This window comes from Papaver somniferum, chromosome 8, assembly GCF_003573695.1.
Source record: "Papaver somniferum cultivar HN1 chromosome 8, ASM357369v1, whole genome shotgun sequence".
In the NCBI taxonomy this organism is placed as follows: domain Eukaryota; kingdom Viridiplantae; phylum Streptophyta; class Magnoliopsida; order Ranunculales; family Papaveraceae; genus Papaver; species Papaver somniferum.
In genome coordinates this window covers 161,051,293-161,064,413 of record NC_039365.1, presented here as the reverse complement: position 1 = coordinate 161,064,413, position 13,121 = coordinate 161,051,293, and the positions used below count along the sequence as shown (strand labels likewise).

General features: G+C 37.1%; 3 protein-coding genes across 5 annotated transcripts; 2 read left to right on the top strand and 1 right to left on the bottom strand.

Annotated features, from left to right (window-relative positions):
- The first annotated feature begins 726 nt into the window (after positions 1 to 726).
- On the top strand, positions 727 to 4,819 carry LOC113304597 (methyltransferase-like protein 22). 2 transcript variants are annotated; one of them, XM_026553740.1, is made up of 9 exons: positions 727 to 982; positions 1,415 to 1,516; positions 1,699 to 1,769; positions 1,842 to 1,944; positions 2,768 to 2,818; positions 3,053 to 3,206; positions 3,358 to 3,496; positions 3,732 to 3,837; positions 3,918 to 4,818. In XM_026553740.1, the coding sequence occupies exons 1-9, from the start codon at positions 814 to 816 to the stop codon at positions 4,052 to 4,054; spliced, it is 1,032 nt and encodes a 343-aa protein (XP_026409525.1). In that variant the 5' UTR covers positions 727 to 813; the 3' UTR covers positions 4,055 to 4,818. The 2 variants fall into 2 exon arrangements, with proteins under 2 accessions (XP_026409525.1, XP_026409526.1); XM_026553741.1 differs by having other exon boundaries at positions 760 to 897; positions 3,918 to 4,819.
- A 1,104-nt stretch (positions 4,820 to 5,923) lies between these two features.
- On the top strand, positions 5,924 to 9,797 carry LOC113303745 (nitrate regulatory gene2 protein-like). Its single transcript, XM_026552825.1, has 4 exons — positions 5,924 to 7,176; positions 7,755 to 7,933; positions 8,034 to 8,257; positions 8,794 to 9,797. The coding sequence occupies exons 1-4, from the start codon at positions 6,102 to 6,104 to the stop codon at positions 9,596 to 9,598; spliced, it is 2,283 nt and encodes a 760-aa protein (XP_026408610.1). The 5' UTR covers positions 5,924 to 6,101; the 3' UTR covers positions 9,599 to 9,797.
- Positions 9,798 to 9,949: 152 nt separating this feature from the next.
- Positions 9,950 to 11,720, bottom strand: LOC113303746 (ras-related protein RABF2b-like). Of its 2 annotated transcripts, none has more exons than XM_026552826.1 (7): positions 11,613 to 11,720; positions 11,276 to 11,353; positions 11,012 to 11,179; positions 10,806 to 10,928; positions 10,602 to 10,695; positions 10,368 to 10,500; positions 9,950 to 10,279 (listed from the first exon to the last, which is right to left on the bottom strand). In XM_026552826.1, the coding sequence occupies exons 1-6, from the start codon at positions 11,649 to 11,651 to the stop codon at positions 10,403 to 10,405; spliced, it is 600 nt and encodes a 199-aa protein (XP_026408611.1). In that variant the 5' UTR covers positions 11,652 to 11,720; the 3' UTR covers positions 9,950 to 10,279; positions 10,368 to 10,402. The 2 variants fall into 2 exon arrangements, with proteins under 2 accessions (XP_026408611.1, XP_026408612.1); XM_026552827.1 differs by having other exon boundaries at positions 11,012 to 11,182; positions 11,609 to 11,679.
- Between the last annotated feature and the right edge of the window lie 1,401 nt (positions 11,721 to 13,121).

The following is a 13,121-nucleotide window of genomic DNA, read 5'->3' as shown; positions in this document are numbered from 1 at the left end:
TAATTTTTTTTTAATGATATAAAATTTGTGAATATCCGTAGTATAGTTTGAGAGACAATTTTACTAGTTATTATCTATAAGCGTATAATTGTAAAAGATATTCTTTTCCCTTCCCTTCTTTAAGAATTGCGAAAACTTGAACTAGATCATCTAATTGTGGGACAGAGGGAGTAAGTAATTAACATAACAAGAATAACACAATGTCTTTCCAACAATCAAAATTATAATATTTTTTTGATATAAGGCTTCAAGTCAATCCAAAATAACCTTCATTGAGGATCTTCAATGTATCTCAATAACAAACTATGTATGAAATCTACCAATTTTTTATAACAATCTTCATATATGTATAATACTAACATCATTTTTAGGTCGGGTGTTCAGCGGATGGGTGATGTTCCACCCACATACAACCCATAAAGATGACCGATTTCAAAAATTCACCCGCATCCACACTGCCGATAAAGGGATTAGGCATCCATCCGCCACAATGCGGATTGGTTTGGATAAAATCCATGAATTTGGATGTTTTTGCTCCCCTTAACGCCATTGGCCCATTGCTAACGTAATTAACCCATGCGTGGAAATGTGGTTTGGCCGGACCGTCCGCGAGGTTTGGGCCAAATGCTGACCCTACCAAGCAAAATGGCAAGTGCTTGGCCTAACACCGGAAAAATTTCAAACTGGTTTACTCATGATCCAGGGTTCCTGTCTCTTAAAGCCTTTAAGGGTTCAAACTAGAAATCTCCGTCGAGTTCTGCTGTGACGACCTCATCAAGAACTCAATCTCCGTATGTTCCAAATCTTCTCTTCATGGAAAACGAGAGATTATCATCAGCAGATGATGAAAACCCATCAAAACCAGCTAATGGAGAAGATTACAATGATCATGAATTGGTAATGAGTGAAGTTCATCTTGGTTGCCCTCCCAATTTCTCCAGTCCTTACATTTCTCACTTCACCTTCCCTTTACCACCACCAGGTTACAACATTTTTGATTGATGCCGCCAAGATTATTCATTCACTGAGATAAAGAGTTGTTAACAATTTCTTGTACTAATTTTTGTTGTTAAGGGTGTTTTTCTAACATATGTGTTTCAATTGAATTGCAAGTTGTGCATCTTTAATTAGGATGGTTTATTTGAAGTGTTCTAAAAAGTGGGTTTCAATTGATTTGCAAATTGATCATCTTTGAATTGCTAATATAGTTAATTAGGATATATTGCAAGTTATTGAGTGGGTTTCACTCTTTACCTATGGCTATGGCACGGTGCTTTGTGTTATTTATTTAAGTTGCGTTGTTTGCAAAAAATTAGCAAGTTATGTACTCGGGGATATATATGTCTGTTGCGCGAATAGTGTTTTGCTGGTAATTTACTTTGTAGTTTATTACACGATGTTGTATTTGATGCAGAGGTGAAAACACAAAGTATTGCCGTGAATGTTGAAGAAAAATTGTCGCGTCAAATGATGAGTTTAGATGAAGATGGTGATCTCGTTCTAACTAGACGAACTAGTAAGTCATTTTAAGATTTGCCATGATTATTTTTCCTCCTGGTATGAATCTCCAAACTTGTTTGATTCCCAATCATTGAAATGCGCTACTGCTGAAGCTCTAGTAGCGCATTACTTGGATTAAATTTAGAACGATGGTACTGATCTTTCCTCTAAAACGAATTTCTTATACTTTTTGTGCAGAACAGTCAAAGAATGTTCGAATGACTATCCAACATAGTATCACATCATCAATTCCAAGTGTTGGATTGCAGGTAATGCATGAGTTACCCTGATTCTTCGTATTTAATTAATGTCTGAGTTCTCTCACATATTCCTCCTGTTAGGTGTGGAAAGCAGAACTTGTATTGGCTGATTTCTTGTTGCATAGTATGTTTTCTTCATCTGACTTCGACGGAGTTGTTGCTGTAGAACTTGGTGCTGGAACAGGTAGCTTACTCATGACACATAGATAGATACAGATGCTTAGTGTATTATCTGAATTATTGAGTTCTGAAATTTTCTTTTGTGGTTGGTCTTCTTATCTTGCATCATTTTCTGTATGATATGGATATTGTATAATCAGGGTGTATGATATCCGCATCAGAGACTAGTTGCTCTCATACTGCTAAACTGGTAGTATGTTTTTGGCCTCTTGGCCGGAGTTCATATATTAAGAAACGTAGAGTGAGAGGTTTTGAACCCTCGGGGTTCTCTAATAAAAATAATAAGTTGAATTGGAAGTTGCATTCATAATAAGTTGGATCGGGAGTTGCATTCAGTCATCTCAAATTTATGCAGGTAGCAAGTAAACTACTTGGCTTTTCTTCTTGCAAGAAATGGTTAAGTTAATAAATTCATGTTTTCACCAAATAATGTTGGAGTCAAAAAGACATAATATCTCGAAATATTCCCAGATAATACGTATTTTACATCAATACCAGCGGAAGTAGTTTCTTTAGAGAACCAACCAAACCAAAGTGAGACACCCAAGACATTTGAGATTATGAAGAGAAGCCCATTTGTAATAATTGATATCTACTGAATTTGCTGTTGATTTTTCTTCTTCTTCCGAATGAACGTAGACTTGTCTTTTGACAATATTATGTGAATTATGAGAACTTTGCTAAGTTCGTGTAGTATATCTTTACCAATGAGGCAATAACTTAGCCAACATGTATGGCTGTTACATAGCTTTATTTGACTTAATATACATATCATTGAACAGAGAGTATTCATCTGTGACAGGATTTTGTCTCGCTGTCTTTACCAGGGTTGCTAGGTATACTACTGGCACGTGTTGCTAAGACTGTTTTCCTAACAGGTATGTCATGCTGGGAATTTATATGCCTTAATTTCCTAGATTTCTTTTCTTGCATTACAGTAATGTGGTATACATACAAAACTAGTTCGGAGGAAATAGATTCTGAATATCATGGAGAAATTGAAGATTAGTGTAACTGAATTTCGATAAAGAAGAATGTTGCTGTTTCGTTTCTGAGAGTTCTCTTTTAAAATTTCACTTATAACATTGGCTTCCTGTGCATTTTCCTACTAGACCATGGTGAAGAAGTACTCAAGAACTGTGCGCTGAATGTTCATCTAAACTCGGAGATTTTTAAAGAACATGCAACTTCAGTATTTGTACGTGAAGTTGATTGGATTAATTCGTGGCCACCAGAAGTTGAACAATGTCATTCATCTGATGAAAGGTAAAGTACTTTTGTTTATGTTGATTCTGTTATCCATCATTCGATTGGTTTGGGTAGTTATTTCGCACATGGTTTTGCTCATTTCTGTCAGTTTTGTTTTGATTTGTACCTTAGGATGACATATCTGTTACTTCAATTATTGATATTGCAGATTTTCATGGACCCCATCAGAAATCGGGGAAGCTGAGGGAGCTTCATTGCTCTTAGCTGCTGATGTAATTTATAATGATGATCTGACTGATGCGTTGTTCGACACGTTGCAGAAATTGATGTCACGAGGTTCCACGAAGGTACTAATTACAGTAGTAATATCGAATCTTAGTGCAAAAGAAATACAAGTAAATCAGGACGAATGCTGTCCTATTCAATGGTCCCAGCTGGAAAGGATCCTAAGACTGCGAAAATTATGTCCTCACCATTGATATAGCTGCTCAGACAATTGAAAAAATGCATCAAAAGTTAGCTAAATTTTAGTGACATTTGAGAAACCTAAACTTTCCACTAACTTCTCATTTCATGTTCTAGGTGTTATATTTAGCTCTGGAAAAACGGTACAACTTCAGTCTCAATGACCTTGACGTTGTTGCAAACGGGTATTCGCGTTTTAAAAGTTATTTGAGGGATGATACAGGTAAGCCTACTAAAACACACCAGCAAGATCACAATTTTGTTAACTTTATGCATTATAAAATTCGGGATCATTGATTGCAGAATGCAGATCACTCGAGAACAGTAAATTGCCCTGTTTTGTTGGTAAACTTATCGACCTTACAGAGATACCACAGTATGTGAGAGAATACGATAGAGGTAATGATGTAGAAATTTGGCAGATCAGATACATCAGTTAAACCTTTTTATTTGCACTGATAGTGATATCTCTTTTTCTTTTTGGTTGTCATTGCCTACCCATAGAAATGCTTCTTTTGTCTGTTTTAAGATACAGGCCAAACGAAAAAAAACAGGTATCTGAGTTTACCACACTCTGTATTGACATCAACTTAAATCCAAATGTTAGTGAACTGAAATAGTAGTTGGGACTTGGGAGTTAATTTGCAGAGCCTTTGTTGCACCTAATTTTGAAACTTGTTAATAATTTTTGTTGCAACTAACTGTATGACTCTTATGCATCTTAATGCCTAGCAAAGGAAGCAAGGCCATCATTAAAAACCTAAACAGTTGCTTGTTGCCCAATCACCCATATTTAAAGTAGAAAATCTCGACTGCTCTTGTACTGCGAATTAGCGGCTCTAATATGCCCCTGTCGACGGATTCGGCCTCGCTGCAAAATCAACAAGTGCAGTGCTTCTGGGGATGCATAAAGTAAACTTAAACGTTGTGATGGAACTTCACCACCAACTTACCAACTTGGTGGATAACTCTCTATCCACATATTGGAAATTTGGAACTGCTCCAAGGTCAGATTAAGTTGAATTAGTTGTAAAGTGATGATGATATGATGTCGACCCATATCCACCACCAAGGTCCAAGCATATTTAGTCAAAAACCATTATTCTTAAACATAACTAAGAAAGAAAGAAAAAGTAATCAAATTGACAAAAAGTTTTGTACAACTGATTATGTTTGCCAACAAATTGTTTTTCAAATACTGTATAGTGTATATTGCCATGACCTACCATTTTCATACGTATCTATTTAACATTATATTCTTGCTTTCTTTTGACATCCCGCCCACACGGCCACACCATTAAATCTAGTCGGTTCAAAAGATTTATTCTCACTAACCCTAGCCTATAAGCTGCTTAGTAGATCAGAAAGAGACACATCGGTGATTACTATAATATTTATATAGGGGCTCCATTGTTGCATCATGTATAGAGGTGGTGACATTCCCTTTCCAGCCATGGAGAATGTTTTTTCGACAAAGAAATGGCTGTATATGTTATACTGTAAAGGGGTTTGTCCAGTATATAAACTATAATTTCCTTCACAGGTGTGTAGCCAGATTGTGTCTTATGTGGTCGATCGAGATCTTTGAGGATCTATATCAATTAACAGTGAATAAACTAGTATAAAGTCACTGCCGGGACAGCAAATATGCATCCATGCATATGGCGTTACAGATTATCATATTGCCACTTCCCCATGCTCTCCGCCCGGATTTGCATGCCTTACAAAACCCCCAATGCTGCATTTAAAAATCCATAATTTCTGCTCACGATGCGAAAAACGGCCGTGAAACATGTTTTTACGGTAGGTCGCACTATCAACCCATTTATTATTATAATCATAATTTTTTTTTTCTAATGAACGGGATTTTTTGTGTTTCTTTGCAAGATTGTTTTTGCCATGCACGTCTTATTTATCAAAGCGGACGATTCAACATGAGAAGACAATCTTGCTTACCATCTTGCTCTCTTGGTTAACAAATGACATTTCATCTGCCGTCACATGCCAACAAAGGGTGCACCTTGGCTTGTGAAATCTCTTCCCGGAGCCTCCTTTGCGCTTCCTGGAGGCTCCCTCAAACGGTCACAAGAAAAAACACACGGTCCCACGACTCACGATCCGTAAGATCTAATGATATTTCTCAAACAGACCCCACACACCCTAATCAACGGTCAAAATCAACATAATCTATTCTCTAGATCACATCATGAAAAAGCGGGTTCCACCCTCGTAAAAAGTACTGCACAATTTGTTCGTTTCCTAAAGATATGGGCCCCACCTTTTTAACAGCATCTCACTTACAGTATGCTGTACTCATACTTGGTCATTACACACAGAGGCAGCCAACACCTCTTTCCAAAAATTGTTAGGTTTCCAAGTTCCAATCTTGGAAAAAAAAAAGAAGAAAAAAACCCCAAAATCTCAATGAGCTAGAACAAACCCTAGATTTCAAAATCTGAAGAAAAAAAATCAGATCTTTTTTCAGTGATGGGGTGTACACAATCGAAGATAGAGAATGAAGAAGCAGTATCAAGATGCAAAGATCGGAAGCAATTCATGCGTGAAGCAGTAACAAAGAGGAATGAATTTGCAGCAGCACATTCATCCTATTCAGTAGCTTTAAAGAACACAGGAGCAGCATTAAGTGATTATTCACATGGTGAAGTTAATCTATCAAACCATCAAGATCTATTAATTAATCATAACCTTAATAATCTTAGCAACCCATTACCACCACCACCACCACTACCACCTAATGCTACACAGCAACCATCTTATGAAGCTAATTTACCCCCACCACCACCCCCATTACCTAATTTCTCACCTCAACCTCTTAAACGTGCTAATACCATGCCTGAGTTTAATTTATCCAAGCCTGATCTGAAACAGCAGCAGGAGGATACTATACAGGAAGAAGATGAAGATGAGAATGGGGGTGAGAGTGTGGGGCATGATTTAAACCATCATAGAAGAAGTAGAGGTGGGAGAAGTTTGAGTAATGGTGGTAAACGTGATGTTAGTAGTAGTGGTGGTGGTGGTGGAGGAGGAGGAGGATCACAGCAGCCTCCATCACCACCTCATACTCCTGTACCACCACCACCACCAGAATCTAAAGGTATGACTTGGGATTATTTCTTTTCAATGGATATGCCTCATGTCCTGAATGAGAATGATGAGATTAGACCTGATAATGATGAAACTGAGTATCATATTCATAAAAGTACTACTAGTGGGTTTAGATCAGAGCATGTTGTTCATGATGATGGTGGGGGTAGTCACAGTAATGGTCATGTTCATGTTATTGATGATGATGAGGTTGAACCTCAAACACCTGAGAAAGTGGCTGAGCCTCAAGTGCAGAAACCTAAAATGGTTCATTCAAATACTGCTCCTACTGAGAGGACTCAACCAGGAGGAAAAGGTGGAAAGACTGTGAGTTTGTTGCAGGTTTTGGCTGCCTTAGATGATCATTTTCTTAAAGCTTCTGAAAGTGCTCATGATGTTTCTAGGATGCTTGAGGCTACGCGTTTGCATTATCATTCCAATTTTGCTGATAATTCAGGTATACCCTTTTGTTTGCTGATTTCTTTTTCCAGTTTTTTGGTTTTGTTTTGTTTTGTTTTGTTTTGTTTTGGGAACTTTGATGCAAAATTGGGAAGGTAAAGAGTAAAAAGACTGAAACGTTGTGTTGAAAGACAAAGGCTTAGTTTGATTTCTCTATCTTGATTAATTTGTGTGTTTAATTGGGTTGATGATTACTTGTAGGTCTGTCTGGTAAACAGAACCAAATGCCGATTTTGTAATGCATCTGTACTTGTGGAGAGACCGATGTTAATAAACTACAGAAGTGTATACTGGGAAATCAAGTAAAAGGGTTTTGTAATAACTTGAAATCTAAAATTTGTTTTGGGCTAGAACCTGAAGTGACAAGATCACCAATTTGAATCATTACCCTTAGATGTTAATTTCCCCGACCTAGTAATGACAAGATGCGGAAGCTTTTCTGATTTCCAAATTTTCTTATGGTCATTTTTCGTTGGTTTAAATATTTACTTCTTCAGCTGTCTTGTGAGAAGCATGCCGCAAGCTTTCATTTGGTTTATGAAGTTATTAATAGTTCTGTACTTCTGTTGTTTGCAGCTAATATTAATCACTCAGAAAGGGTTATGCGTGTTATTACGTGGAATAGGTCTTTCAGAAATATGGGCAACGGTGACGATGGGAAGGATGATTTTGATTTAGAAGATAAGGACGAGACTCATGCCACTGTTTTGGATAAGTTGCTTGCATGGGAGAAAAAACTTTATGATGAAGTGAAGGTATTGATTTTGCCGACTTTTGATATATTTTTGACAATCTTTTGAGGGTTTGACGTGTTATACTTTTGGTCTTAATTTTATTTCTTTCATCCTGTACCAGGCAGGTGAGCTTATGAAGCTTGAATATCAGAGAAAGGTTGCTTTGTTGAATAAGCAAAAAAAGCGTGGTTCTAGCTCTGAAGCATTGGAGAAAACAAAGGCAGCTGTAAGTCACTTGCATACGAGGTACATTGTTGACATGCAGTCCATGGACTCAACCGTTTCAGAGATCAACCGTCTGCGTGACAAACAGTTGTATCCAAAGCTTACTAAGTTGGTCGAAGGGTAGGTTTCTTATACAAGAATATTACTATTGAATTGGATATTTTTCGTAGAGTACAAGGTTGTTCCAAATAATTACTCATGCTAGTTAACGCTTCATGAGTATCCGAAATGAATTATGCACTCATGTTGGATCATTTTGTACCTCCTGTTCTTGACAGCGTAGCTCCTTCTGCCATACAATTTAAATTTTATACCTATGAGTATTGCAGTTATTGGTGTTAAGTTGTTCTTTCAAGATTATAATCATGTTTGTTCCTTTATTTGCAGCGCAGCTAATAATGTTCTACTATTTAAAACTTGTATGACATCTCCTTTGTGAGGCTCTGTTTTCATGACTGCATCCTAGTTCTGTTTTCATAACCATACAGATTTCGTAGTACCTCCTTTAAAGGCATTTTGGATCTGTAACACATACCCTGCTATATACGTGTTATTATTAAAATTTTTGAATCCAGTTCTCTTCTTTATCCATTATCTCTGCTTCTAGTTGTAGAGTGTATGGATTAATAGTTTAATACTTTGGTGTTGTAATACAGGATGGCTGCAATGTGGGAGGCAATGCAGCAACATCATGTCAACCAGCTGAAAATTTCTGCGGGTCTTAAGTTCGTTGATATAAACCAGACCACAAATGAAACAAGTGAACAACACCATGAGCGAACTATTCAGCTTTGGGGAGTGGTCCAAGAATGGCATGGAAGTTTTTCTAAACTTGTGAGTCATCAAAAAGAGTACATACAAGCCCTTAATAGTTGGTTGAAGCTGAACCTTATCCCGATCGAGAGCAGCCTAAAGGAGAAAGTCTCATCTCCACCAAGAGTGACTCACCCCGCGATCCAACCCCTATTGCAAGCCTGGCACGAACATCTGGAGAAGCTTCCGAATGAGTTGGCAGGAAATGCCATTTTCAGTTTTGCAGGAGTCATCAACAACATCAAAATTCATCAGGAGCAAGAGATGAAACTGAAAGAGAAGTGTGACGACACCAGGAGAGAGTTCTCGAGAAAGAGCCGTGCTTTCGAGGACTGGCACCACAAGTATACACAACGAAGAACGCCACCAGATGAGATGGACCCAGATAGAAGTGAAGATCCAAACCACAAGGATCCAGTTGCAGAGAGGCAGTTTGTTGTGGAGAGTTTGAAAAAGAGACTCGAGGAAGAGTTGGAAGAATATCACACTCATTGCAGACAGGTGAGAGAGAAGTCGGTAATGAGTTTGAGGAATCACTTGCCCGAGCTATTCCGTGCCATGAGCGATTTCTCTTCTGCATGTTCAGACATGTACAAAAGGTTGGAGTCCATCTCGAATTCACAGAAGTCATCTGGAAACCCGGCCTAAAAAATTTCCTGTGCTATGTATAGTTGGTAGCTGTTGTATTTTAATGTTATCTTAAACTAACTTGCTTGTGTTGCAGTTTTTCTGGTGACAGCACTAGAAGTAGTAATGTATCTCCGTAACTTAAATTTTCTTCTTTCCTGTGCACATAAGGTTTGGTAGTCCTTTATAAGCTTTACTTATATGAAGTTTTTATCTTTCATTTTCTCGTTCTCAAATCTTTACTTAGACCTAGAATTTAGTGTAGACAATGTTTCAAAATTCGAATAGACTGTTGTTAGCTAAAGATTCTGGTCTCTTCAGTACCACTCTTCATAGGAAAATTCTTTGTTAAGACTGTTGTCTAGGCCAATATGTCCAAGCTTGGTTTTATATTCTACATTGATCTTGCATACTTCATATCAGACCAAGGGTTTGTAAAAGAAGCGAAGAACTTGGTAACAACATTGCAAAGTCGAAGCTCAAAGGAGGAACGGCGAAACTTGGCGGGAAGCAGAGGTAGAAGTGTGCCAATCTTAATTTGTTAGCTTATTTTTTGTAGCTTTCATAGTTCAGTAATAACCAGACTTGTTTCATACAAAGATTAAATGATTCATCAACTTTTTACAAGTAGATGATACGGGGATTCACTTGCCACAGTTCACTCCATGGCGACTTGTCTATAAACTGATGTGCAGATACTAGCTGTTAGACAGAAATCGGTAAACATGATGTTAGTTACAGAAAACAGTGGTGCATCTTTTGTATAAATCAAGAGAGACGGCAGCATTACGTGGTGCCAATAAGGGAAATTCTTGAACAAGGATGTCAACCGGAGCAGCAAAATAAGCTGCTCCTTTCTTGCGTTTCACCATGTAGTTTCGTGCCAGTAGAGCGGACAGTGTTCAGTTTTGCTAATCTTTTTGCTGCAAAAACTGATCATAGTTACTAGTGTTGCGGAAAGTAATTGTTCCTGTGATTGAAACAAAAGAAATCAAACTTCTTTTGGAAAACTAAAGCGTATTACCAACTTCATAGAAAAGTTCATTAACATTTTGCCCAGTTTTTGCAGATGTTTCCATGAAAAACATCCCGTTTTCTTTCGCATATTGTTCACCTTCCTGGGACAATTGAGGAATCAAATGGTGGTTTTTCGAAATGTATAGTGTTAGGGTTATAACTTAGTAACAAGATTAAAGGAAATGCTTTAGGAATGAATTTCTGCACGCACCTCAGTCGCCACCTTTCTACTTGATTCCAAATCAGCCTTGTTTCCAACCAACAACATTACCATGTTCGGATTACCTCGTGTTTCAAGTTCTTCAACCCATTTTTTGGCTCGACGAAAAGAATCCTGCAGCAAAATTGAATTACTAATTCTACAATTGTATAAAGATATAAACCAAGTGTTGAGAGCACAGTGTAATAATAGCTCACCTTGCTTGTTATGTCATATACTATAGCCGCTGCAGATGCACCACGATAGTACATGGGAGCCAAACTATGATATCGTTCTTGTCCTGCCGTGTCCCATATATCAAATTTCACAGTAGCTTCATTTAATGATAATACCTGCGTGAAAAACGCTGCTCCTATGGTTGATTCCTGCTGTAATTTCAAATATCATCATTGTTACTTCAAGCAAACTTATGTAGAGTAATTGAAAGAACACACCAAAAAAAGAGAAAAAAAGAATCGAACCTGGAAATCGAAAAACTGGCCCTTGACAAATCTTAATACCAAACTCGTTTTTCCAGTACCCATATCCCCAAGTAGCACCTGGTTACACAGATTTTTTTAAGCCACCAGAAGTTAACTACTAATATTGTGCTTTCTCAAACCAAGAACACCATGCATATATCCATGTTTTATTCATTCATATTAATCCTTAATTACAAAATTTACAAACATGAATCTAGGAAAGAAATTGATCAAACACCATTTAAAACATTAAAATCTTGACATGCACAAAAGCTTAATAAAAAAAGTAGTAATCTATCCATGATCATGAAAAAGAAAAGAGTAAGGACATACCCACCAGCTTTGCTTGTATGCTCTTGTTCCCTGATTTTGCCATTACAACATGCAACAAATTGTTATGCAGAGATTCCAAAGTAGAGATGGAAAGGGAAGAAAATGATGAACAGAAAGTGTAGTTGTATACAAAATATGAAGAATGCTAGGTTTAAGAGTTTGACTTGTTGGTGAGACTGTTTTAGGTTGATATACTAGTCTTTGTTTGTTTCATCCACCATCAACGTACGTTTTAATTTAGCAACTTTTTTTGGTTTGGATCAATACCAAAACTAGTCATATTTCTACGTGTTCAAATATGTAACCATAAGAAGTATTTGCATTCAGTGAATTTTTACATGAAGGTTCCCATCCGGATGGCCATATGTATTTTGGAAAACTGCCACCATGATTAGGGGGTTCGATGGCCGGTGTCCGACTTAATTGATATCCGGTCAAAGTACGTCAGTCTATTGCAATATCACATCAAAGCCAATTCAATTGGATGAGTACGATCAGTCAGCCAAAGTAGATAAACAGAACATTACAAACTAAAATACATTTGTGTACTGTAATAGGAGTAAAATTTTATTTAGTGGTAAAAGAGGATGAAAAGGTGATCGGACTGGTTGGGCTGATGGGTTTTCCAGGCCACTCTTTTTCAAAGCTTATTGGGCTGAAGTGGTGATGATTTTGTAACCATTATTCAGATTTTTTTCAACAAGTCAAGGATGCTTATGGAGGTAAATGGAACTTTTATTACTCTCATTGCTAAGAAAGATGATCCTACTTTAGACTTATATAATATTATCTATAAGTGCGTTATTAAGTTTTTTACTTTGAAGTTCAACCGTATTTTTTAATGGGTTAATTAGTCTAACCAATTTGCTTTTATTGTTGGGTGTCCTATTCAAGATAAGATATCATTGCCCAAAAAACACCGAGGAATTTTCATAAAGCTAAGGGGTCTCTAAGGTGTAGTTTGAAGATCGACTTGAAGAAAGCTTACAATAATATGGGCCGGGAGACTTTATTTTGGGTGTTGAAAAGAGTTGGGTTTTTCTATGAACTTCATACTTCATAAAATGGATTTCACTTTGCATCATTACATCTAAGTTATCGGTGCTAGTTAATGGTTCTCCTTATGTATTTTGTTTTTGGGTAAAAAGACGGCTAATATATGGATGTCATTTATCCGTATATTTGTTTGCATTGGTAATGGAGATTTTTAATGCTACACTCCTCCACCAAGTGCAGGTTCATAAGTTTAGTCGTATAGAATGTCCAAAGCCGTAACAATTAAGAAATGGGGAAAATAGGAAAAATAAAATAATGAAACAACGACATTTACATTAAACACACCGAATCACACAATTCTCCATTATTACTCAAAGAATAACCAATATCTGAGATCATATGGGGTGGTGCAAATTTCTGGTCAGGGAGTTTCCATCCAAGGAGATCCATGCTATGTTCAATCACTAATTTAGTTCTATCCAGTAGGAATTAATCCCAATGCACGAAGAAATTATAG